Source organism: Hyalella azteca, unplaced genomic scaffold (assembly GCF_000764305.2).
Source record: "Hyalella azteca isolate HAZT.00-mixed unplaced genomic scaffold, Hazt_2.0.2 contig9088, whole genome shotgun sequence".
NCBI classification, from domain to species: Eukaryota; Metazoa; Arthropoda; class Malacostraca; order Amphipoda; family Hyalellidae; genus Hyalella; species Hyalella azteca.
Window position 1 is genome coordinate 163999 of NW_025939167.1, and position 26063 is coordinate 190061.

At 43.6% G+C, this 26063-nt stretch overlaps 2 protein-coding genes across 8 annotated transcripts in view; both read left to right on the plus strand.

Moving 5' to 3' along the window:
* LOC108680255 (methylmalonyl-CoA mutase, mitochondrial) overlaps positions 1 to 11647 on the plus strand; it is a 42860-nt gene extending 31213 nt beyond the window's left edge. Inside the window, exons 16-17 of the mRNA XM_018169043.1 lie at positions 11176 to 11236; positions 11491 to 11647. Of these exons, the coding sequence (XP_018024532.1) occupies positions 11176 to 11236; positions 11491 to 11647 (218 nt within the window). The remainder of the gene's footprint in view (positions 1 to 11175; positions 11237 to 11490) is intronic.
* LOC108680259 (C-terminal-binding protein) lies at positions 1176 to 26063 on the plus strand. 7 transcript variants are annotated; one of them, XM_018169050.2, is made up of 12 exons: positions 1176 to 1434; positions 11331 to 11682; positions 12125 to 12269; positions 13714 to 13891; positions 14416 to 14544; positions 15978 to 16200; positions 17894 to 18018; positions 18507 to 18738; positions 19138 to 19292; positions 19942 to 20152; positions 21021 to 21249; positions 22852 to 26063. In XM_018169050.2, exons 3-11 carry the CDS (start codon positions 12199 to 12201, stop codon positions 21221 to 21223), a joined length of 1527 nt encoding a protein of 508 aa, XP_018024539.1. In that variant the 5' UTR covers positions 1176 to 1434; positions 11331 to 11682; positions 12125 to 12198; the 3' UTR covers positions 21224 to 21249; positions 22852 to 26063. The 7 variants fall into 7 exon arrangements, with proteins under 7 accessions (XP_018024539.1, XP_018024538.1, XP_018024543.1 ...); XM_018169049.2 differs by having other exon boundaries at positions 21021 to 21222; XM_018169054.2 differs by having other exon boundaries at positions 21021 to 21169.

Here is a 26063-nt window from a genome sequence, read left to right on the forward strand (position 1 = left end):
TGAGTTGGCCGGCAAGTTTTAAATAGGTTGAATAAGTTAGCCGACCCTGTCAGGAGATATCCGCAATACAGACGCCCGTAGCGTTCACGCAATGAATGTGAAGTACTTTTCCTGCTTCTCATTGGTACGTGGTACATTTGTGTCTTGTGCTACTTGAACACGATTCCAAGTGTCGACTTCCACGTCACCAGCCAGCTGAACTCAAGAGCTTCTAGCTGATAAGGAAGCTGCCCTTATCTCCCGGACTCTCGGTTATGAAGCTAACTTTTCGTGAACTCTCGACTATCTGTTGTGAGGAAGGTGATCCGAGCGAACATTACCGAAACGCAACGCTGTACGAAATTATTTGCAAATACACATGAGTTCCTAAACTGCTCGCTCGCTCGCCAGCCAGGACACGCCAGCTAAGATGCCAAGCATGATTATATAAAGCGATATTTTCTTCATGAATTATCTATCAAATGGAATGAAACATTTACTCTTATTTCGTTTTAGCATGATATATGAGTGTACCTAGTAATTTTATTTTTCAACGTGTCAAGGCTTTTAAATAAACTTTAAACTAAATTTCAAGTCCGTGATGCACACAAAGGACACTCGACATAGGTGTTTAACTCAGTTATTTTTATCACTTTTATCTATTTCAGGCTTGGTTAAAACTTTCAAAATGCATTGCAATACTTGATAATGGTTAGAATAAAACCCGAGTAACTTTTTGACCGTCTTTGCGCAATAGAAGAGGTAATATTTATTAAAAAGAAAATTTATGGTCTAGATGTTTGTGGCAAGGCGTCGTTCACCCCCTTAGATCTTCCCTGAGCATCCCCCAATTTGTTCCCCCCACTGCAGCACCCCTAAATATCCCCGTCATACTGGCCTCCACTCATCCACCCCACCGTCCTCCCGCATCCACTTCCCGCCTCTGAGACCTTAAGGCTAGAAAATACTCCACCTCACAGTTGTTTATCTTCGTTGTTCCATCACTACCCATGTTGAAACTGTCTCAAACACCATAAAAAGTTTATTTAGTTTAGTTTGTAAACTTTTTTCGTCGATAACCACCGTATGAGCTACTATAAATAATCGAGAGCAAGCAAAATTCTGGCGTGAACTTCGTGGTCCACAAGTGCTCAGGCTGAAGCAGTGTTGGGGTTGATGTGGCAGTTGCGTGCTGAGTGTTGTAAGAATAACATGTGCGCAGTACACGCGGTCTACACGTGACACGCACCTCTACTATAACCTAGCCAACCTGTTTGTAGCTAAAATCATAATTTAGTTCTTGTGGTCTTGTCTGTCAAATTTTCAGTGTGCCATTTTAATATTCGTTTTTAATGTTTATTTGTCGAAGTGGATTCATAGAAATTATTATTTTGAAACTAGGAAAGTGAAGTCGGACTATTATTGTTGGAAATTCAAGGTCGTTACTCAATCAAGGTAAGTTTTCCATGAAAGATGATAACCTGTCCTGCTGTTGAAGATCTCGATCATTTCTCTTATAATTGCCCTGTTGATTAATTTTCACTGCAGTGCAGCTAGCCAGCAATACACCTTGTGCTTTCATTTATTCGTCGTACGCCATTTATTCGATGTACGCCAGTACGCCAGGGAAGAAAGTTGCCAATATGCTTGCTAAAAACGGAAGTGTAACCCTCGCCAATGCTGCATGATCGACACAGGCACACGTACTTTACGATTGATGCCTGGCGATCGTCACAAACACACGTGCTTTACTGCTTTACGATCTATATAGCCGATGCCCAATGATCAACACTGATGCGCGCTCTTTACGATCAAAGTGGCTGATGCCTAATGATCAACACAAGCACACGCAATTTACGATCGGTTTAGCCGATGCCCAATGATCAATAGTGATGCGCACTCTTTGCGATCAAAGTGGAAGATGCCTAATGATCGACACAAGCGCACGCGATTTACGATCGGTTTAGCCGATGCCCAATGATCAACACAGAAGCGCGCTCTCTGCCATCAAAGTGGCCGATGCCTAATGATCGACACAAGCGCACGCGATTTACGATCGGTTTAGCCGATGCCCAATGATCAACACAGAAGCGCGCTCTCTGCCATCAAAGTGGCCGATGCCTAATGATCGATACAAGCGCACGCGATTTACGATCGGTTTAGCCGATACCCAATGATCAACACAAAAGCACGCTCTCTGCGATCAAGTGGCCGATGCCCAATGATCGACACAAGCGCACGCGATTTACGATTGGTTTAGCCGATGCCCAATGATCAACAGTGATGCGCACTCTTTGCGATCAAAGTGGAAGATGCCTAATGATCGACACAAGCGCACGCGATTTACGGTCGGTTTAGCTGATGCCCAATGATCAACACTGATGCGCGCTCTCTGCGATCAAAGTGGCCGATGCTTAATGATCGACATAAGCGAATAACACAAAATATGGTAACACTAACAATATGGTATTAACAACACAACACATTGCAACACAAAATATCACTGCACAACAGCACTGCACTATTCGTGTCACTCACTCCTTCCTTGCCACTCCTCCCCTCCATTTCACTCCACCCCTCTTTCGTGTCACTCACTCCTTCCTTGCCACTCCTCCCCTCTATGTCATTCCACCCCTCCTTGTCACTCCACCCCTCCTTGTCACTCCACTCCTCCTTGTCACTCCACCCCTCCTTGTCACTGCCTCTCCCTCTCAACGCTCGCCAACTTTCATTTAACTTTCTTTGCTAACTTTTTCGAGCAAAGTTTGCAGGTCTCAAAGTTTTTAATGTCACAAGTTTGGCCATTGCTCGTCTTGCGCTGCCGTGGTGGTGATGGTGGTGAGTGTGGTGGTGGTGATGTGTAATGTTTGTGGTGGTGGTAGTGGCGGTGATGTGTAGTGATGCAATGTGTAATGTTTGTTGTGGAGATATTGGTTGTGAGTGTGGTGGTGGTGATGTGTAATGGTTACAGTGGTGTTACTGGTGGTGAGTGTGGTGGTGGTGATGTGTAATGTTTGTGCATTAGAAGGCACTAGATCGTAATCGAACGCACTAGATTGTAATAGAACGCACTAGATCTAAGATCGCATTAGAAGGCACTAGATCGTAATAGAACGCACTAGATTGCATTAGAAGGCACTATATCGTAATAGAACGCACTATATCGTAATAGAACGCACTAGATCGCATTAGAAGGCCCTAAATCGCCTTAAAACGCATTAGTATGCACTAAAATGCTCAAAACCAGATGAGGACGTACGTCGGGACAAGCCAGATCTCCCAGAAGCGGACGTATGCCAAGACAAGCCAGATGCGGACGTACGGTACGTCGGGACAAGCCGACGTACCGTATGACAAGCCAGATGCAGACGTACGTCGAGACAAGCCAGATTCGGACGTACGCCGGGCGTGTGCGCCAATAACGTTATTTTAGCTCTTTGTACGCCGCGTTGTACGCCAGTAGAAGGGCTTGGAGCCTCGTTTACGCCGGATTAATCCGCGGAAAATGGCACCATCCTGGGTATGGTCATGTATAAATAGGTTTTATTAACGTGCTCGTTCACCAATCACCATTAAATGCTTTATTATCATCACTGTTGCATTCATGAATTGTGAGTACCTGACTCCAGGTTTTTGTTATACCTATGTAGGCTATGTTAACTAATTCACCTTAAACAAATTTTTTCACATATGTTATCTAATTTTTAATAATTATTTAGAGTTTAGACTGTTTGTGTAAAGTCTGATACCTAAGTATTCACAAATTCATTGCATTTTATTCATCTTAGAGTCACTTTAGTTCAGAGCAAATCATAAAAATAAATGTCATTATTAAATCATAATAAATTATCATAGGAATAAATGACATTATTAATTATTAAATATTGTCTCGAATGATAAAATAAGGAGTAGCTTCTGGCGTGTGGACAGAAGCTACTCCTTATTTATTTTTATTTATTATACAAGCCAGATGTACTCCTACTCCGTACGTCCGCATCTGGCTTGTCTTGGCATACGTCCGCTTCTGGGAGATCTGGCTTGTCCTGACGTACGTCCTCATCTGGTTTTGAGCATTTTAGTGCATACTAATGCGTTTTAAGGCGATTTAGGGCCTTCTAATGCGATCTAGTGCGTTCTATTACGATATAGTGCGTTCTATTACGATATAGTGCCTTCTAATGCAATCTAGTGCGTTCTATTACGATCTAGTGCCTTCTAATGCGATCTTAGATCTGGCGTGTATAAATACATTATTCGCCAGCTAGAGTGCATGGACAGTAAGAATGCCATGCAGAATATCTAGAGGACTGGAACAGTCCGAACAGAATGCTGTTGTGTTGGCATTTTCGTTCAGTTCTTTGTTTATTTGTCCATGTGTTTTGTTATAGAAGAACCTAGAATGAATTACAAAAATAGTTGGTGATGATTCCTGTATAAATTATTCAGGGAATATTCATTATATTCAATTGCAGGAATAGATTTTCATCTATTGAATATCTAGTTAATCTATTAGGTCAGTTCGTTAGTGCGACCGGCAACGTTGTGCTATGAAAAGTCTTATAGTTTTCTGTACCTGTACAGGGTGGAAGCGTAGCCTTCGTATTTTCATTTTTATCCCTAGATATTTGTGATAACAATCTTATGTTTGGCTTGTACTAGGTTGAAGCATGGTGAAGGGGGGAGGGGAGGTGGGAGGGAGGGTGGGGCTGCGGGAGACCGGAGTGCGCTCGTCGTTTGTTTACTACGCCTAGCGGCCCAAGTGCATGCAGCGGCCCAAGTACACGTAGCGGCCTAAGTACACGTAGCGGCTGATCTCTCGTCTGCGATTAGGGAGTTTAGCTTGAAAAGCCATCAGTGATTGGCTGACGGAATGACAAACTTGTAACTATTTTAGATAGTAAGGTCTCTGGCCGGCATGGTGCGTTGCTCCTAGAACCTCAGGCTCAGCATGCATGATCAATATGCTTTGCAACATTAATTATTATAATCATTGATTAATGTGAATAATAATGACTAAGGTTTAATGTTTTTAATGACTTTTACGTTTGTCTGGTCGCGCGAAACCGGTTGAGATTGCGTCAGAGAATTGATACACCACGCAGGCATGTGTGCGTGTTAAGCGTGACCTACACCACGCAGGCATGTGTGCGTGTTATGCGTGACCTACACAACGCAGGCATGTGTGCGTGTTATGCGTGACCTACTCCACGCAGGCATGTGTGCGTGTTATGCGTGACCTACACCACGCAGGCATGTGTGCGTGTTATGCGTGACCTACACCACGCAGGCATGTGTGGGATATGACGTGACTCACGAAAAATGAATAACGCGGTTATAAATTATGAAATGAATAAATGAACGCGTTTAAATGAATAACGCATACTTACTCCACTCAATAGAAAAGATTCTTATAATTCGTGCAATTAACTTCCAATAATCAAAGTGTTATCGTAATTTGAGCCTTATCCGCTAATGAATATTTTCAATCTTCATCTCGTGTATATATTGGTTGATGACAAACGAGTAGAATGATATATAAACTTTTCAAATAAAACTTCAGTAAAATAATTTTGTTCTTAAGATGATTCTCATTGAAACTTTCCCCAGGAAACTTTTGCAATGAAATGAGACTCAGGATCTTAGATAACGCGCGCCAGCAGCCAGTTTGTTGATGTGCTATCAGCTGGCTGCTGATGCCGGCTGGCTGATGTGCTATCAGCCGGCTGCTGATGCCGGCTGGCTGATGTGCTATCAGCTGGCTGCTGATGCCGGCTGGCTGATGTGCTATCAGCCGGCTGCTGATGTACTATCAGCCGGCTGCTGATGCCGGCTGGCTGATGTGCTATCAGCCGGCTGCTGATGCCGGCTGGCTGATAACGAACAATTTCCAGTTTTCATTCTGTGACGAACACGTCTGCGATGAAGCCCCATGGACTCTGTGATAAAAGACTCATAACTCAGTTATAAATTCCTCCACAACTGTGATCACAACATTTATCGCAGGCCAATTGTAAAATCGTACCTAAATCTCTTCAAATCTATGAGCATCATCAACTCGGCTATGAAGACTAAATTATGAAATTTTAAGAAATTGGGCTATGAAATTTTTAGTATATCGTGTACATGCAGACGCGCGTGCATAGCATTTTCTTATAAATACATATTGCTCTCGTGTGTGAGCGTGTGTGAGCGTTCCCCAGTTAAAGTATGTTCCAAATAATAATACTTGCATATAATAATACTTGCATAATGCTTGTGTTGAGTGACGGATTATTCGTGTTGAAGTTAGTTAGTCAAATGGGAATCGATACGTAGAAATGCAAGGGTCGATAGCAAGCCACTGCCGCGGAGCAAGTATACCAGTCTTGCATATTACATGTGCTGTTTGTACACTTGTTAAGCAGGTGTACTAACACCTGCATTATGTACATATTCTTTGTACTCCTCACTCAGGTACAAAGTTTCTTGGATATCTCCGTGCACCAGTACAGAGTTTCTTGGATATTTTTATGGGTGAAAAGAAATGTTTTGGTTGTTTTCATATATATAATTCAACTATCCATATAAGGTCCATGCCACTTCAATCCCATGTGAATAGCCAAGTATCTGTGATACGCTTGTGCATCTGGGATACGCGTGCGCACCTATGTTACGGAGTTTGATTGGGGAAGCGATGCAGTATCGCAATGAACCTTAATTTACACCCCCCGTGTTGGGGAAAGGGAGGAGGGGGTAATGTGGTGGGGAGGAGAGGAGGGGGTAATGTGGTGGAAGGTCAGGTGCTGGAAGGCAGGTGGAGGTGGGGCTGATTTAGAGTCTGGTAAGAGAGTAGAAGTTTTAATTGTAAAACTTTGCTTTCTGTCCAACATGTGAGCTGGCAACTTTTGCGTTGCTGCTGCTGCTGCGCGATGGTGGTGGTGGTGGCTTGGTTGTGGAGTGGTCTTGGTAGTGGTGATAGTCATGGTACTGGCTTGACGATGTGGTGGTGATTAGTGATGATAGCGGTGGTCATGGTCTGGCTTGATGGTGGTCTTGGTAGTAATGGTGATAGTCTTTCATCTGTCTGCTTTAGGGGCTGTCTGTAAAGCATGGCCTTTAAGGTCGAGACATCGGCGTCACTTAACCAGCTTCCCGTCAGCGATCTCGACCTTGAATCTACACCTACGCACGGAGTTGTTGGTTCGTTCAAAATGTTCAATTGAGGATCAATGTGTTAACTGCAGGACCGCGTCGCTGGTTCAGCATCGTCTGCACCGATAGTCAAGCAAGCATCGTCTGCACCGATAGTCAAGCAAGCATCGTCTGCACCGATAGTCAAGCAAGCATCGTCTGCACCGATAGTCAAGCAAGCATCGTCTGCACCGATAGTCAAGCAAGCATCCTCTGCACCGATAGTCAAGCATGCATCGTCTGTATCGATCGCAAAGCGCCGCATGTTGCATGGATCATCGAACACTTCGTACGGAACCTGAATCTTGGACTAGAAAAATTATTGAACTTAAATCGCAATCGTTGATCTCCGTTCGCATCCATGTAATTTGAGGCGTCTCCAGAGCAGTCTTTGTACCTCATTTACTATCAGGAGGATAACGTGGTGAACTGGAGGGGCTTGTGATGAACTGAAGGGGCTGGTGGTGAACTGTAGAGTTTGGTGTTGAACTGGAGGGGCTTGTGATGAACTGAAGGGGCTGGTGGTGAACTGTAGAGTTTGGTGTTGAACTGGAGGGGCTGGTGATGAACTGAAGGGGCTGGTGGTGAACTGAAGGGGCTGGTGGTGAACTGTAGGGTTTGGTGTTGAACTGGAGGGGCTGGTGATGAACTGGAGGGTTTGGTGATGAACTGGAGGGTTTGGTGAAGTGGAGGGTCTAGTGATGAACTGGAGGGACCGTATTGACGTGCCGCATATCGTAAGCTTAATGCTTTCATTGAGCATACCATTATTCTCCGTACAACTGTGTAATATTTTAGATTTTTGCTATTCAAATGTTTCAAAATCTTTCGTAATGCTAGCCTCGAGATTTCGATCAGATTCAGGTTCCATGAAATTCAGGGGGTCATTAAATATATTTTAATAAATAAATTGGTTATTAAAATTCGTACTAACTAGAAGAAATGTATAAATTTAAGACGCAACTTGCTTCTCAGTTTTATAGCTCTATTTTATGCTTATCTAATCTAATATATAAATGGTTTATGACATAGATAAGGAATATCTAAATGCAGTTGTATGGCGCCAAACGAGCATGGCGCTCTCCGGGATTTGACTTATGATTCTAAATCAATAAACATCTCAGCTAGAAAAACAACAGACTTAAGATTATTATTTTGTTTTAATTCCGATTAAAAAAGGGGAAATTGGTACAATGGTACGTTGGGGATAACATTTCGACAAACACGATTTATATGCTATAAACTTCTGAGCTGGATTCATTTTTGTGCTTAAAAATTAGCCAATTCCTAGATTTAAATTTAAAGTTATGCAGAAACCTGGTGTTAAGAGGAGCTCTGCAGTTTCAATTCATTATTCATTCACCTACTCGTTCACTCTCTTATTCATTCAAATACTAAGTCACGCTCTTATCGATACATTCATACGTTGACCCAATCATTCACGCACATATCTATGAATTCATACGTTGTTCCAATCATTCACGCACATATCTATGCATTCATATGTTGACCCAATCATTCACGCACATATCTATGCATTCATACGTTGACCCAATCATTCACGCACATATCTATGCATTTATCCATTGCCAAATTCATTCATCCACATCACTTGTCATCCGCAACTTCATGAATTGTTTAGTCAACAACCGCATTTACTGCAAGCATCACAGTTCTTGATAATCCTGACCCACCAATGAATGGTTTGAACAAACCTAGACTTCAATACTGTTATCCAAGCTAGTTGTCATCAAGGTAAATGGCCTTCCCAATGCTTGTACAGACAAATAGTCTTCCCCAAGCACATGGTCGTCCCCAAGCATCGCATGTGTGTCGCCTTACCACGAGTTGGGGAATAGAGGGGATGGCTGCGGCATGCGCTCACTTCCTCTCGGCTACAGTTTCTTCTCCCTGCCACTCCCATCTCCCTTCCCACTCCCATCTCCCTTCCTACTCCCATCTCCCTTCCCACTCCCATCTCCCTTCCCACTCCCATCTCCCTTCCCACTTAGACCCCCTCCTCTCCCCTTTAACCCTATTTTACTCACCTCATCCGCCCTTCTCTTTCAGGCATTGTCCTTGTCTCAACTTTTATTTCCCTATCCACAGTTTTTCTTCAGCCATTCCCCCTTATCTAATTTTTCCCCGTCTTTTCTCCTTATCCCCAATCCACCTATTTTCATACGGCTATTTATACACCATTAAATACAATATTTATACATTATTTTGATCCAGCACATCCCTTCTATCCATCCTTAACTTTCCGTAATTGGCCTCTTGGATGCCTATTTCCTCCAGCCATTGCCCCTTATTCGCCTCTTCTGCTCCAATCATTTACTCTAGCCACCTTTTCCTCCTTTTTCCCGTTTTTCTCGTGTTTATTCGCATAGAAAAAAAGATTTTTACAGACGAATTATCTCAAGGTATTCTTATATCCTAAATACTAGAAACTAGAACTAAATTCTCACGTATTATGAAATTACGAGCAGCGAAAGATTGATCTATTCTTATTCCATGTTTTAATTTCGGTTTTAAAAGCCCTGCTGTACTCAATTAATGCATTTCGAAACCTGTGATCCATCACACGTCTACTAAGATATGCAGAGAAACTTAGCCACCAAAGGTCAGATTAACACGATATTGAACACATGCAAGTTATATTTATTCGTCTTGATCGGATTAACGCTATCAAAACTTAGCAGTTCGGATTAACACGTTGCATATAGAACCCATGAAATATATACTAATTCTTGACACCAAAGCTTTGATTAAAACTACGTCTATATAACAAATGAAATATATTTCTCCTTGACAAAGGAAATTTAAATAGAAGAACTTAGTGAGAACATTGCGTGGCGCGAGTGCGTGTGTCATGCAGAGGGCTGGACGATGTAGAAGTTCGAAGTAGCCAGAAGTTCGCCGCGGTGCAAAGTTGGAGTAAAAAGTTCTAGAAGTTATAACTTGTAAAAAGTTGCAAATTGTACAGAGAAAAGTTTCTCGCTGTAAAAAGGTTAATGTTGCAAGAAGTTAGATGTTTGAAGTTAGATGGTGTTGTAAGTTAGATGTTGCTGAAATTTAAATGTTGTTGAGTGTTGAATGTTGAGAGCTTGATGTTGTTCAGAGTTTGATGTTGTTAAACAAATGTGGTGTAGAAAGTTCTAACTTGGAAATGTTCGAAGGTGCAAAAAGGAATAATATATTTTAACTTTAGTTAACATAAATTGCTTCATAATGTTGAATTAATTCCAGCCGCGACCTCATATCGTTGTTGCCGTGACCTCATATCGTTGTTGCCGTGACCTCATATCGTTGTTGCCGTGACCTCATATCGTTGTTGCCGTGACTTCATATTGTTGTTGCCGTGACCTCATATCGTTGTTGTCATATCGTTGCCGTGACCTCATATCGTTGTTGCCGTGACCTCATATCGTTGTTGCCGCGACCTCATATCGTTGTTGCCGCGACCTCATATCGTTGTTGCCGTGACTTCATATCGTTGTTGCTAAGATTCGTATCACCCAATCAATTAGATAAGAACAATCAACGTATCAATCAACGTATCAACGTTAACCGCTACGTTAACTCTTAACTTGACACTCAGGTGTTGAAATATCAACTCAAAGCTCGCTGCAAATTTGACTTGGAATTTACTCGCTATTGTTAGTAAATTCAACAGTCACTACTCACTAGCTGGTCATTGAAAATCGACAGCGCCTCCGTACCCTGGCGTTCACTGCTGGCTTTCAGAGTTAGGACGTGGATTGAACTTTCGTCCTGTAATACCACTCCCTCAGGTCCCAAACTGATCTAACCCTGGGACGGCTCGCCAGTTCCTTCCCTCACGACCCAAACTAGACACAAACGGAAAAGCTCCCTAGTCCGTACCTTAGGTCCCAAATTATCATAGAAACCAAAAAATGGGGCTACTAAACTTATGTGAGATGTTACCGGTTTCAAAAGCTGCTCTAGTGTGGCTGCTGCTGCTAATGTTATTGACACCAGTGCTGCTGCTAGTGTTGTTGTCAGTGCTGCTGCTGGTGTTGCTTGCTAGTGCTGCTGCGGCACTAGACCTTTCCAAGAGTAATGGGTAAATTTAAATGCCCAGTTCTGTACATACCAATTCTGTGACATCGCCACAAAAAGCTGTGCGGTTCAATGCATGACGTTTTTTTCTGTTGCAGGCACGGCAAGAAACCTTCCTCCATCCCCGACACACAGAGCTACTCTGACTCACTAAGCGTCCATTCCTGAGATACTCTGACCCACAACGGCCAACCCCGAGCTACTCAGATCCGCTACAACGGCCATTCCAGAGATACTCTGACCCCTACAACGGCCCAGAGCTACTCAGACCCGCCACAACGGCCATTCCAGAGCTACTCAGACCCGCCACAACGTCCCAGAACTACTCAGGCTCACGACAAAATTCATTATATCCCCACGAGACGAGCGTCTCGCTGAGTCTGGATACATCGTCAACTCTGCACCCATCTTCTAGATTCATCGTCGCTGCTCACGACATCCCGATAAAAGGTTCCATTTAACTGTCTCTATTTCATTATTCAGAGTCTCGCTAACTGTTAGTCTGAGATCGTGACCTGCGTCATATATAATCCTCCTGCAATTTTTTCGTTCAACAATAAAATTTGAAGTAGAAGTGATTTATTCATGACGGATTTTTATGTAACCTCTGCTTTTATCAATTTACGAAAGCTTCTCCTGTCTGCCGTGAGATATCTAATTACAGTTCTGATTGCTCGTGTCATTTTTAGGTATAGCGATGCGTGATTGGTTGCTGATAAATTATGCGTGGGTGACATCGGTGGTGTGGTTGTTAGGTTTGGTGACGCGTGATTGGCCACTGATTGGTGACCATGTTATTGTATCATGTTATTAACAAAGTGTCGTAGTTGTTGAATGTTGAGTATAATGGCACGTGATTGGCCGCTGATTGGTGGGGATGTGGTGTACGTAGGTGGTGTGGTCGGCAGTGGTGGTGAAGGCGCAGCTATTGACTCCTTCAGCAGGAGCGTCGCCCCCTCCCCTGTGATGCTTGCAGCGGCCGCAGCCGCAGCTGCTCAGCACAACCCCAACAAGAGGTCCCGGATAGACAGCATCAGGTGAGGGTAACTTGAGTGAGGGTAGTGAGGGGAACCTGAGTGAGGGTAGTGAGGGTAATTTGAGTGAGGGTAACTTGAGTGAGGGTAGTGAGGGTAACTTGAGTGAGGGCAGTGAGGGTAACTTGAGCGAGGGTAGTGGGGGTAACTTGAGTGAAGGTAATTTGAGTGAGGGCAGTGAGGGGAACTTGAGTGAGGGTAGTGAGGGGAACTTGAGTGAGGGTAGTGAGGGGAACGTGAGGGTAGTGAGGGGAACTTAAATGAGGGTAATTTGAGTGAGTGCAGTGAGGGTAACTTTAGTGAGGGCAGTGAGGGTAACTTGAGTGAGGGCAGTGAGGGTAACTTGAGTGAGGGCAGTGAGGGTAACTTGAGTGAGGGTAGTGAGGGGAACTTGAGTGAGGGGAACTTGAGTGAGGGTAGTGAGGGTAACTTGAGTGAGGGTAATTTGAGTGACGGCAGTGAGGGTAACTTGAGTGAGGGTAGTGAGGGTGAGTGAGGGCAGTGAGGGTAACTTGAGTGAGGGTAGTGAGGGGAACTTGAGTGAGGGGAACTTGAGTGAGGGTAGTGAGGGTAACTTGAGTGAGGGTAATTTGAGTGACGGCAGTGAGGGTAACTTGAGTGAGGGTAGTGAGGGTAACTTGAGTGAGGGTAGTGAGGGTAACTTGAGTGAGGGCAGTGAGGGTAACTTGAGTGAGGGTAATTTGAGTGAGGGCAGTGAGGGTAACTTGATTGAGGGTAATTTGAGTGAGGGCAGTGAGGGTAACTTGAGTGAGGGTAACTTGAGTGAGGGTAGTGAGGGTAACTTGAGTGAGGGTAGTGAGGGGAACTTGAGTGAGGGTAGTGAGGGGAACTTGAGTGAGGGCAGTGACGGTAATTTGAGTGAGGGTAGTGAGGGTAACTTGAGTGAGGGTAGTGAGGGGAACTTGAGTTAGGGTAACTTGAGTGAGGGAAGTGAGAGTAAGGTTGATCATTGTAGCATGGACAGTGTCAAGTGATGGAGAATAATTGAAACGAGGGTAAGCTTGACTAAATAGATAAATAATTTAATTGGCATCCTGTTCATCCCAAAGCTACCCTTTATTCCCGGATCCCCTTAGAACCACCCTCTCTTTTCCCCCTTGCTCCCTATGTTTTTTGTTTAATTTAAAATAAACAGTGATTTGATTTAATATAAACAGGGATATTTATAGTTGAATTGGGTAAGCAATGATATTGAAGTTTTAAATTGTCTCTTCACTTCACGCAAATCCACTTGTCCTTCTTGCACCCCTAAAACCCTTCCAACCCCCTGTATCCCCTAAAACCCTTCCAACCCCCTGTACCCCCTAAAACATCTCCAACCCCCTGCATTCCCAAACCCCACAACCACTCATACCGCCCCCTACCCCCAGTACAACCAACACTCCCAAACCCCCCATATTCCCCCTAACCCCCCCCTGTCCCCCAGGGTTAACAGCAGCAGCCAGGTGAGCAACGGCCCGATGACGGGGGGTGCGGCCCTGCACGCGCGGCCGCTGGTGGCCCTGCTGGACGGCCGCGACTGTGCCATCGAGATGCCCATCCTCAAGGACGTGGCCACCGTCGCCTTCTGTGATGCACAGAGCACCTCTGAGATACATGAGAAGGTAATGAGAGTTGTCAGGGTAATTAGAGGGAGATGAGGTTAATGAGATGGTTATGAGGGTAATGAGAGGGTGATGAGCGTAATGAGATGGTTATGAGGGTAGTGAGAGGGTTATGAGGGTGATGAGGGTAATGAGAGGGTTACGAGGGTAATGAGAGGGTTATGAGGGTAATGAGAGGGTTATGAGGGTAGTGGGAGGGTTATGAGGGTAGTGGGAGGGTTATGAGGGTAGTGAGAGGGCTTTGAAGGTAATGATGGATGTAACTTGAGGGTGATGAGGGTAACGTGAGTGTTATGAAGGAAATAAGAGGTTTACAGAAGTAACTTGGAAGAGATGAGGCTAACGTGAGGGCAACGTGAAGGTTATGGGGTAACTGAGGGTAATGAGAATAAAAGGGGAGCATAGGAATAATGAAGGTTATAGGAAGTATACATATGACATGTATACATGAGATACTAATGTATACATGAGATACTAATGTATAGTGAGTATTGCGACCCTGAGACGCCCTTTGGTTGCTGCAGGTGCTGAACGAGGCGGTGGGGGCGCTCATGTGGCACACCATCAGCCTGACGAAGGAGGACCTCGAGAAGTTCAAGGCGCTCAAAATCATCGTCAGGATCGGCAGTGGCATCGACAACGTCGACTCTAAAGTGAGTCAACTGGCGTGTTGATTTAACTCGAAAGTGTGTCAACTGGCGTGATAATTCGACTCGAAAGTGTGTCAACTGGAGTGTTGATTTAACTCGAAAGTGTGTCAACCGGCGTGTTGATTTAACTCGAAAGTGTCAACTGGCGTGTTGATTCGACTCGAAAGTGTGTCAACTGGCGTGTTGATTTAACTAGAAAGTGCGTCAACTGGCGTGTTGATTCGACTCGAAAGTGTGTCAACTGGCGTGTTGGTTTGACTGGAAAGTGTGTCAACTGGCGTGTTGATTTAACTCGAAAGTGTGTCAACTGGCGTGTTGATTTAACTAGAAAGTGTGTCAACTGGCGTGTTGATTCGACTCAAAAGTGTGTCAACTGGCATGTTGATTTGACTCGAAAGTGTGTCAACTGGCATGTTGATTCGACTCGAAAGTGTGTCAACTGGCATGTTGATCTCTGAAGTGGAAGCTTAGAAGTGTAAAGTTGAATGTTCGTGTAGTTGGTATACTAGCGTTTTGATTTTCAAACTGAATCTAAACTCCACTCCTGTTTCGTGTTACACCACCGCCTCCCTTGCGTCACTCCTTCCTTGCCACTCCACCCCTCCATTCCACTCCACCCCCTCCATTTCACTCCACTCCTCTTTCGTGTCACTCACTCGACTCCTTCCTTGCCACTCCTCCCCTCCATTTCACTCCACCCCTCTTTCGTGTCACTCACTCCTTCCTTGCCACTCCTCCCCTCCATTTCACTCCACCCCTCTTTCGTGTCACTCACTCCTTCCTTGCCACTCCTCCCCTCTATGTGTAGTGATGCAATGTGTAATGTTTGTTGTGGAGATATTGGTTGTGAGTGTGGTGGTGGTGATGTGTAATGGTTACAGTGGTGTTACTGGTGGTGAGTGTGGTGGTGGTGATGTGTAATGTTTGCACTGGTGATGAGTGTGGTGGTGTTTGTGCTTGAGATGTGTGTGTGGTGATGAGTTATAGTGATCTTAAAGATAAAGTTGTTTGTATGGCTTAAACTTTGACCAGAGAGGAGGATTCCAGTTAAGAAATGTTTAGAGTTTGTATAAGTGATAAAGAATAATAAAACCTGATGTGGTAAAAGATTAAAATAACAGACAAAGATTGCTGAACACTGATGTATACATCTGACCATTGGTACCGATTATTCTGATAATATTGATTATATCGATTATTCCACAGCCATAGGCTAGATTTTTCTCCTCGCCCCTAGGCTACCGGCACCTGAATACGAACTTTGAAAGCGATTATACTGCCTAATCCGACCGCCACAGGCTGCTGGCAAGCTCATGCGTCTGAATTTGAACATTTATACTGATTATTTCACAGTGCAGGCTGATTATCTGATTATTTCACAATGTGCAGGCAAACTTGGCTTTAGAATATTATCATTTATCCTGATTATTGTACAGGCTGCGGGCGAGCTGGGCATCGCAGTATGCAACGTGCCCGGGTACGGTGTGGAGGAGGTCGCCGACACGACCCTGTGTCTCATCCTGAACCTCTACCGCCGCACCTTCTGGCTGGCGAACATGGTGCGCGATGGCAAGAAGTTCACCGGGCCAGAGCAGGTGCGGGAGGCAGCACAAGGATGTGCCAGGATACGCGGGGACACCCTTGGCATCGTCGGGCTCGGTGAGTGCAAATGGGGCCTTGGGGGTTACCGTGGGGCTCGGTGAGTTCATTTGGGGCCTTGGGGGCTATCGTAATGCTCGGTGAGTGCATAGGGCTTTGGCGTCGTGGGGCTAGCCTGGGGCTTGGTGTGTTTAAACGACTTTGGTGTTACGGAGCTATTGTGTGTCTTGGTGATGGGGCTTTGGCGTCTTGGGGCTATCGTGGGGCTCGGTGCGTTCATAGGTCTTTAGCGACGTGGGACTATCTTGAGAATTGGTGAATTGAAAAGGCTTAAGCGCTGTGGGGCTGTCGTAGAGCTATCGTGGGGCGTGGTTAATTGGAAAAGCTTTGGCGTCGTTAAGGGGAGCGTTCGTCCTAAAATTGAAAATTTTCACTTTTTCGGTTTTTATACTCGTCTTAAAGCTGACATTCTGAGCTATCCAAAGGTACCAAAACCATCTCTGTACGTTGATTTATGCATTCACTACAGATCCCAAAAGGGGGGCGGGTGTCCGGCCCCCTTCAGTAAAGTCAAGGGAGTAATTACACGACCGTTCACTATAAAGTAAATCGTCTGACGTAAAGCGGCCAATTATGACATTCTCCAGTTACTATACCTACTCATCTTAAAGCTGCTTTTCTGACGCATTCAACGGTACCAAAACCATCTCTGTACGTTGATTTATACGTTCACTACAGATTCCAAAAGGGGGTTAGGGTGGGGAGTTCTTTAAGTAATAGCTACCAAACACTTAAAATATAGCTTGTACACGAAGTGCACCTCAGTTACCAGCAGACAGCATACGGGGAGGTGTGCATGCAGTCGCTCCCACCATCCTTGAGTGGAATCGAGCTCCAGTAACGTTTAGTTTCGTATCCTTGCTACATTGAGTGCCTATTCGCATGCTCCCGCGACTTTGTCGTGTCCTAGTGAACATTCACACTTATTGTCACTGCAAACCTATCTCCTAGAGTTTTGAAGCTACATCAATGAGACATATACCGTTCGATTTGCAAAGAAAAGATCTACAAACTGATCATGGTTTTTTTTCAAGTTCGTTATAGTTCGGATTTTAGTTTGCAAAAAGGGGAGGGGGAAGTGGAGGTAAAATCGAAAATTTCGAAAAATTTCGGACAAAATGCTCCCACACCCACAAAAATGAGAAATTCAAAAAAACCCCACGACCAGTTTGTAGATATGGTCTTTACGCATCGAATGATATGTGTTTCGATGTTGTAGCTTGAAAATCCTAGGAGGAGATAGGTTTTCTAAAGTACCCCTTTTTGGCCGTTTTCTAAGAATTTCTCGTTCTCTTTCAATTTCTTTCGAAAAATTGACAAGAATAAAACCTGAGTTTTTTTAGGGTTTACACATGTGTACCAAATTTCAAATTGATCCATCTGTAAATTACCGAGATGAAATTTAGGGCGAACGCTCTCCTTAAGCTCGGTTATTTGACCGGGCTTTTGATTATGGGGATTGGTGAGTTAACATGAATTCCTGAAGTGGTATTTTAGACGTTATGTTCTCTTAGCAAATATTGATTATTAAATTTTTACTCTTGATCAGAGCTTGTCCTACGTTCAATGCGAAATATTTAACCTGATAACCTGCTAAAACATACTATGTGTTGAATTGATAATTTTTTGTCCATTTTAGCCTAATAAATATCCAAAAATAAATATATATATATACCCATGTTTGGAATTGCAGGTCGCATCGGCTCAGCAGTGGCACTGCGGGCCAAGGCTTTTGGCTTCAACGTGACGTTTTACGACCCATACCTTCCTGACGGCATTGAGAAGTCCCTGGGGCTGACCAGGGTCTACACTCTCCAGGTGGGGTTACATTCTGCAGGAGCGGAGGGTGGGGTCTAAACTCTGCCTGAGGGTAGGGTGGGGCTACACTCTGCCTGAGGGTAGGGTGGGGCTACACTCTGCCTGGGGGGAGGGTGGGGCTACACTCTGCAGGTGGTCTACACTCTGCAAGAGGGGAGGGTGGTGTCTAAACTCTGCCTGATTAGAGGGTGAGGCTACACTCTGCAGGTGGGGAGGGTAGAGGTCTATGCTCTGCAGGTGGGGCTATACTCTGCAGAAAGGGGAGGTAGCCCCACTCTGCAGGTGCAACATTTACTGAATATCGTACTGCAATTTACCGGTACTCTCTGTATACTGCAGGAGCTACTGTACCGCTTACGTTGCGCTGGCCGCTTGATCTTTAGATTGATAATTTATTCGATTAACTACTCAAAAAATTTATTGACTAATCTGTATATATTATCTAGTCTACTTATTAAACCATTTACTGACTTTATATTGTCGTGCAGGAGCTACTGTACCAGTCCGACTGCGTCTCTCTCAACTGCACCTTAAACGAGCACAACAATCACCTCATCAACGACTACACCATCAAGCAGATGCGCCCAGGTGCCTTTCTCGTCAACACTGCCAGGGGCGCCTTGATCGATGAAGGCGCCTTAGCAACCGCCCTTAAGGACGGCCGCATACGAGCTGCTGCCCTTGACGTGCACGAGAACGAGCCTTTTAACCCCTTCGCAGGTAATTCCTATGGGTGACATTTGAATTTTTATTCTAACACTAACGGATGGGGATTGTTATTAAGTTTTTTTTGCGCATTTCTGTGAACATACCTGTTTTCTGTGTGACAACTGCCCTTAATTATTATAGGCAATACAATAAGGGCACGCTCTCAAGTTCCTGCCCGTATGGCCAGTAAGGATTCTTGCAGGTGCCCTCAAGGACGCGCCTAACCTGATCCTCACCTTGCAGGTGCCCTTAAGGACGCCCCTAACCTGTTCCTCACCTTGCTTGCAGGTGCCCTTAAGGACGCCCCTAACCTGATCCTCACCTTGCAGGTGCCCTTAAGGACGCCCCTAACCTGATCCTCACCTTGCAGGTGCCCTCAAGGACGCCCCTAACCTGATCCTCACCTTGCAGGTGCCCTCAAGGACGCGCCTAACCTGATCTGCACGCCCCACGCCGCCTACTACAGCGACGCGTCGAGCAACGAGCTCAGGGAGATGGCGGCCACGGAGATCCGGCGCGCCATCACAGGACGCATCCCCGACGTCCTCAGGAACTGCGTGAATAAGGTGAGGGTGGGGGAAGTGATGGTCACTCTGGTGGGTGGGGAGGGGTGAGGTGACTCTGGTGAGTGGGGGAGGTGAGGTGACTCTGGTGGGTGGAGTGAGGTGAAGGGAGTGGAGGGAGGTATAAACGAGAGGTGAGGGTGAACAGGAGGGAGCCGATGGTATTGAATGGGAGGTGATGGTGTAGAGAGGACAATGATTGTGTGGAGAGGACAATGGTTTTGTGAAGAGGGAGAGGTGAAGGTGGAAGAAACGTGAGGACTTGAGTAGAAAGGTGAGTGTTGTGAAGAACTGTATTGGAGTTGGTTAGGTCAGTGTGGTGAGGAAGAGGGGGAATTGTGTGGTCAAGGTGAGTGTGGGGAGGCAGACGAGAGAAATGGTTAATATGGTTATCTGTGTAGAGTGAAACTGTGATGATGATCGAAACTGTGCAAGTTGTGTAAGGCTGGTGAGTAACATGGATGTGAGTAAATGTGGTGTTGTATGTTTATTTATATATACTTTATATTTCTGAGCAAATATTATTCTCGAGAACGTATTCGTTTCTGTATTGTAGCAATTTTACGATGAACTGAAATGTCTTGTGTTGTCGCTGTTATTTTTTTATCTTTGTTGGAAAAAACAGGTTATTTACTTCCCTGTTGCGTTGCAGGAATACTTCGTATCACAGCCTCCTGTTGCCGCTGTTGCGCCCAACGTTCCACCTGTTGCACCGCACTACGTCGAGGCTGCAGCAGCTGCTGCAGGTGCAGGAGTGAACGGTGCAGGTGCAGGAGGCTACTTCGTGCCCGTACACAGCACCGCTACGCACGAGCTGGCGGCCGTTGCTGCTGCCGCTGCCGCTGCGGGGGTTACTAATATCGGTGAGATCTTAGATTAACTGATGTCAATGAGATCTCATATTCTCTAATGTCAATGAGATCTTATATTTACTAATATCGGTGAGAGCTTAAATTAACTGATGTCAATGAGATCTCATATTCTCTAATGTCAATGAGATCTTATATTTTACTAATATCGGTGAGAACTTAGATTAACTGAGGTCAATGAGATCTCACATTTCTCTAATGTCAATGAGATCTTAATTCACTAATATCAATGAGATCTTAAATTCACTCAATGGGTCTTAAATTCACTAATATCAATAAAATTTTAAATTATTTTGATCCAGAGCCTTACTTTTCAAAACTCACTTGAGTACGTGTAATGGCCTAAGTACACGTAGCTGCTTAAGTATACGGAGCGGGTGATTTAATTGTATTTGATTGATGGGTTTCGCTTAATGACCTTTTAGGTTATTAGTTGAATTTAAATATGGTCAATATTTTATTCCGTTATATCATTATAATTTTGAAAGTGATGCAACTTTAGAAACCTCGAATTTTTATACAGCGCTTTTTAACTGTTGCTGTTTACTAATTTTGTAGTTTTGGGGTAAACATGTTGACCTATTCAAGTCTACCGTATTATAACCAATAGCAGTAATTGTTGATCTCAATGAGTAGTAATTTTTAGAGATAACAATATATCTAGAGTATAGTTTCGAAATAATAAAAGTGTATTTGAATATAGAGTTGTTGGGGCAACTGGGCGAGACGGAGAATTTTAGTATTTGCTATAAACTCGCACTAACCTGGAAAATAATTTTTATAGTCATTTCACTGGTTGCCCTCGCTCTCCAATGGTTGCACCCACACCCCGCCGGTCTCACTAACGCAATCATGGTTGCAGGTGGGGCGGTTGCACCCGCTAGCATTGCTAGCCTGAGTGCTGCTAATAACCTAGTGGGCATCGGCCCCCCTGCTCCCCCAGCGTCCGCCCACCACGGCCCACCAGCCGTCGCCCTCTCCCTCGCAAACCCCACCGTCCCGCCGCCCGCCGTGAGTGTCGCGCTAGTGGGTCAACACAACCCACGGGACGACCCAAGATTCTAGTTAGTGCCACGGCACACCACTAGCGGGTAACCCATGACTGTAACTTGTGCCACGGCACACCACTAGCGGGTAACCCATGACTGTAACTTGTGCCACGACACCGCTAGCGGGTAACCCATGACTGTAACTTGTGCCACGGCACACCACTAGTGGGTAACCCACGACTGTAACTTGTGCCACGGCACACCACTAGCGGGTAACCCATGACTGTAACTTGTGCCACGGCACACCACTAGCGGGTAACCCACGACTAACTTGTGCCACGGCCCACCACTAGCGGGTAACCCACGACTGTAACTTGTGCCACGGCACACCACTAGTGGGTAACCCACGACTGTAACTTGTGCCACGACACCATCAGTATGCAACTAGACTGATTTTAGTGCAGTAATTGTACTGAGCAAACATCACTGCACTGTTGAATTCATGTATCACATCTATGACTGATGACAGGACTGACAGCAGGACTGATAAGAGGACTAATCTGGAATCACACAATGACGGTTTATCAGCTGCAACCCAATTAGCCTCCATTTTTCATTTCCTTTTTGTCGCTTTATTTTATTTACTTGTTATTTTGCACTTAATATTTTATGGGCAATTAAAAATTTATTCACAAATTCTAGCAATGCATTTGTAGAATTCTGTTGCCGAGACATTACTGTGTTCCAGTCTGTCAGTTTGCTATCTAGATAAATCTGTGTATTTCTTGAGACACTAACACCATTAAACCATTTTTTTACTTTAGTAATACTCGTAGAGAATTACCGTAATTTTTTATGGGAGAGACTGAACCGTAGATTTTTTCGTGGCATAGACTTCATATCGGCGCACTAAACACCTGCCATATCTTTCTCCTCAAGTGATGTTCACTTCAACTTAGCTTCATTTTTATCGATGATTTTCATCTTGAATTGTTGGATATCTTGAAATAATGTAGGAAATGGTTGAACAATTTTGTCCTATGATAACTTGAATGTCTCAAGTTTTGGAAGTTTCATAGTTTCGTGCGTTTTTTACATCTTTGTGCATGGAAGATTTTGCTCCGATTTTACTAAATCTAATGAATTAACGCACTTTATTTTTGTGTACAGTCAAGAAGACGTCACTCTTCTTAAGTCGCTGCCCTCCAGTACAAACACGCGATTTAATAAACAACATTTGAATGAGAAATTTCTAATTACATTTTTAATTTTGTTCAATTTTAATTATCGTTAAGCGTACTGTATTTTTTTCACGTTTACCTCCACGCTTTGGGAGTTGCGGAATTGACGTCGCAGCTCGGATCACGATTACCTATCATTTTGATTGAGGAGCGGCATTTTATATTTGTCCTTATGTTAAGTTTTGGACGTCCTCGACCATAGTAACGCTGATGTGCCACCTCCGTTGTCCGCTGTTTTCATGTTTTTGACAAACAGGTCGCCCCGTCACCATGGCCTTGGTGATGATTATTATTTGTCACTGTTGTTCAGCTTCATTATCGTTTACTAATTTTCACAAGAATCCTACCATCTTCATCCATGAACACCAGCATTTTTGTCACTCCTGATATTTACACCAAAAATAGACTTATTATTAGTTTTTGGGTTGATTTCGGTGGTCCTGTATCATATTTTTTTCTGCAGGCTACAACGGCCGGTATCAACGTAAAGCCTGACGTATCGTAAGCTGCTGTTTTTACCGTTGCTGAAACTGGTACCTCTGCTGCAATTGGTGCCTCTGCTGCAATTGGTACCTCTGCTGCTGTTGGTACCTCTGGTGCTGTTGGTACCTCTGCTGCTGTTGATACCTCTGCTGCTGTTGATACCTCTGCTGCTGTTGGTACTTCTGCTGCAATTGGTACCTCTGCTGCTGTTGGTACCTCTGCTGCTGTTGGTACCTCTGCTGCTCACCGGCGGTACCCTGGTCTCGAAGTAGCCAACCTCACCGAAATGCTATCTACAGTCTTGCCTAATGTCTATTTCGTGTTGAACGCCATAGCTTTACGATACGAGAAGACATTAACATTTGTTTTCTTTGTTCATTATATGGAGATGCCCCAGAAATTATGTTTTGTTTTTCAATTTATTGAGGTTCTCTGGGAAAAAATGCATGTTTTATATTCATAGGACGGCGATCTCTCTCAGGAATTAGTTTCCCGTTACATGTTCATATAACTGCCGAAAGTTCAAATTTTTTTTCAAAGTTTGAAGAGTTTGACCTCTATGAAGAATAAATAATATAATTTCTGATCAATTCTTGATGACTTCTGGAAAGATGTTTAAATAATTCCGATCATTTTAGGGCTATGTTGTTGGCAGGCGCGTGTACGGCTAAGAAGAGTTGGTCTGTTACTATTACTAAGCAGTTGCGGGTGTTTCCTGATGGTACAGTGAAGTATTTGTGAAGTGTACATAGAGTTAGGCGAGATGGACGGTCTTGTAAATACGTGTACAGTATTTGCTGTGCGTACACATACGGTGTGCTTCAGATATCAGTCCCCCATCGAGATACTAATTTGTAGTGCAAAAATAACCTTAGTCTTAAGTAGCTTAAGTGTGATCTGTACAAGGTAACTCTAAGAGATACTTTATGTTTAGACGCGTGGCCAAAGTTCCGTGTCAGCTTCATACTGTTAAGTATCTGCAATATTTCAGCGTAGCTTTGGTCTTCAAATCTGTCTACTCGTGGGCCTCACAGAGCTTTGGACTGAAGCTGTAAAGAACTCGCAACAATACAATCCTTCCACTTACATTTACTCTGTAAGACCTCAAGCATATGATACCGGGTAGACCTGAAGTCTTTCGATCTGTCCATTTTCGAGTCTCAGGGGCTTTGGTTTTGTGGCCATTTAGATCTCAAGTTTTTAAAAATTCCGAATTTTTATGTGAGCAACACTTAAAAGAATCTAGGACTTAGAGAGCCCCTAAGGCCTAAATTGTTTCAAACTCGCTGGATTCTATGATTTGGAAGATATTGAGATATTGTATTCCGAGGCTTTCGGAATTCTAATTCTTACAGAATGTGGGACGCATTAAATTTCAAGTGTTTATGAGATTTGCCTTCAAAGACTTACGGGATATTGATATCTGGCCCGTAAATATTCAAATAAATTATTTCAGAATAAGAGTGTCTCAAAGTTTTGTACAACATTGATCGCTCGTTGAATTTTTTGTTTCCATTGTTCCCGAGATCTCGTTTAACTTTTCGTGAGGTCGACGTCTGCACCTCGCATCGTCATTGAAGCCGTTGGCATATCTTGCCCGCTTGTCACTGGAACACCAACACACTGACCTCATTGGAGATTAAATAATATATATTTTGTAGCTGTTGCTGATGAGAAGTTCTATAAAAAATTGATTTCGTTCATGAAATTCTTATTTGGTTGGTAATCGTTTGTATTGAACGATATGCAGTGTCTGCATGGATTCTGAAGGACGGATATTCGTTGTAATATTTTGTCAGACAGATTTTCGTTAATTATTATTATCGGAATAATTTGATCTGAAATTTCCCGTGAAAAGAACATACAGTAATGGGGATTATGAAGTATCGTGTTTCTTCCACGAATGTGGTTATTGCAAGTTACCAAAATTAACCAAAACATCTCACCGATATTACGGTTCAAGTGACGGAAGTTTCCAGCTTATTTTGGTATGGCGATTATTCTGTGTAAAAAAAGTTTTGTTATAGAATGGCGTTGTCAAATGAGATGTTATCTCAGTAGCCCTTCTGTGTTGGTAGCGATGTTAGTGCGCATCTTCGGTACAAATTTTGGCATAACAGCGAAATTTTGTTGAGAATTTCTTGTTTGCCGGGTCATTCTGTTCAAGTAAAAACTGAAAATAGTTGTATATGTTTTATTGTATGCTCCATATTGTTCGTTGTGGGATTAATGAAGAAGGGTAGTAATTTGTGACTCTATTTTGTTCAGTGTTTAATAAATTCAAATCTAACTGTGGTGAAAATTATATTTATTGGGGGTGTGTCTTATTGTGAGGCTGAATGTGATTCGTGTGATAGGCAGAAAGATATTGCTTTTCAATTAATGACATTCACGTATATTATATCTTCAATTACAATTGAAGAATCATCCACGTTTACAAAGTGTCAATCCATTTGTATTTTGATTTTAAAAGAGTGTTCTGAATCGGTTTCTGTAAAGCTTGTCGAAAAATGTTTTCACTTAGGCTAGTTTTTGATAGACCGATTTATCAGAAGTCGTTTCTTTTAACATGAAATTTACATTTATAATCCAAAAGCATTCAATAATTTTGTTTTGTGATCAAGTTAAGCATGTAGATGCCAAATTGCGATTACAATAATCCCTTGGACATTTATTTGACTTGTTCTGATCTTTAAAAAAAATCCGTTGGAGTTCATCCCAAAAGTGGCTATTTTCAAGCATGCTTCAGAGTGTATATCACGATATTTATGATGTATCGGGCAAGTAAATAACGGTTGAGGGATACTATTTGAGTGGGAATTTACGATAACTTTTCTTTAAATATTTTATTTAAACATTTTGGATTTCAATTCGTAAGTTTTGTCTCACGATCAACGCTCTGGAAACAGTGAGTGAATACCTGCACTGAAATGAACGTTAATAGGCATTGAATTAATAACAATGTGCAGTGAATAAATAATAAAGTGAATTGATAATACTACTGTGCAGTGAATAATTATTAATACTGTACAGTGAAATATTGTGCAGTGAAGAGAATACTCGCGTGTGTGTCGGTGCAGTCCAATACTTGGCTCTTTATCTCATACGTCCGCTCACGGAGCTTCATACGACCTGTACTAGTTTAAGTCTTGAACGTGTGTGTTCTGCAGAGAGAATATAACTTGAAATCTT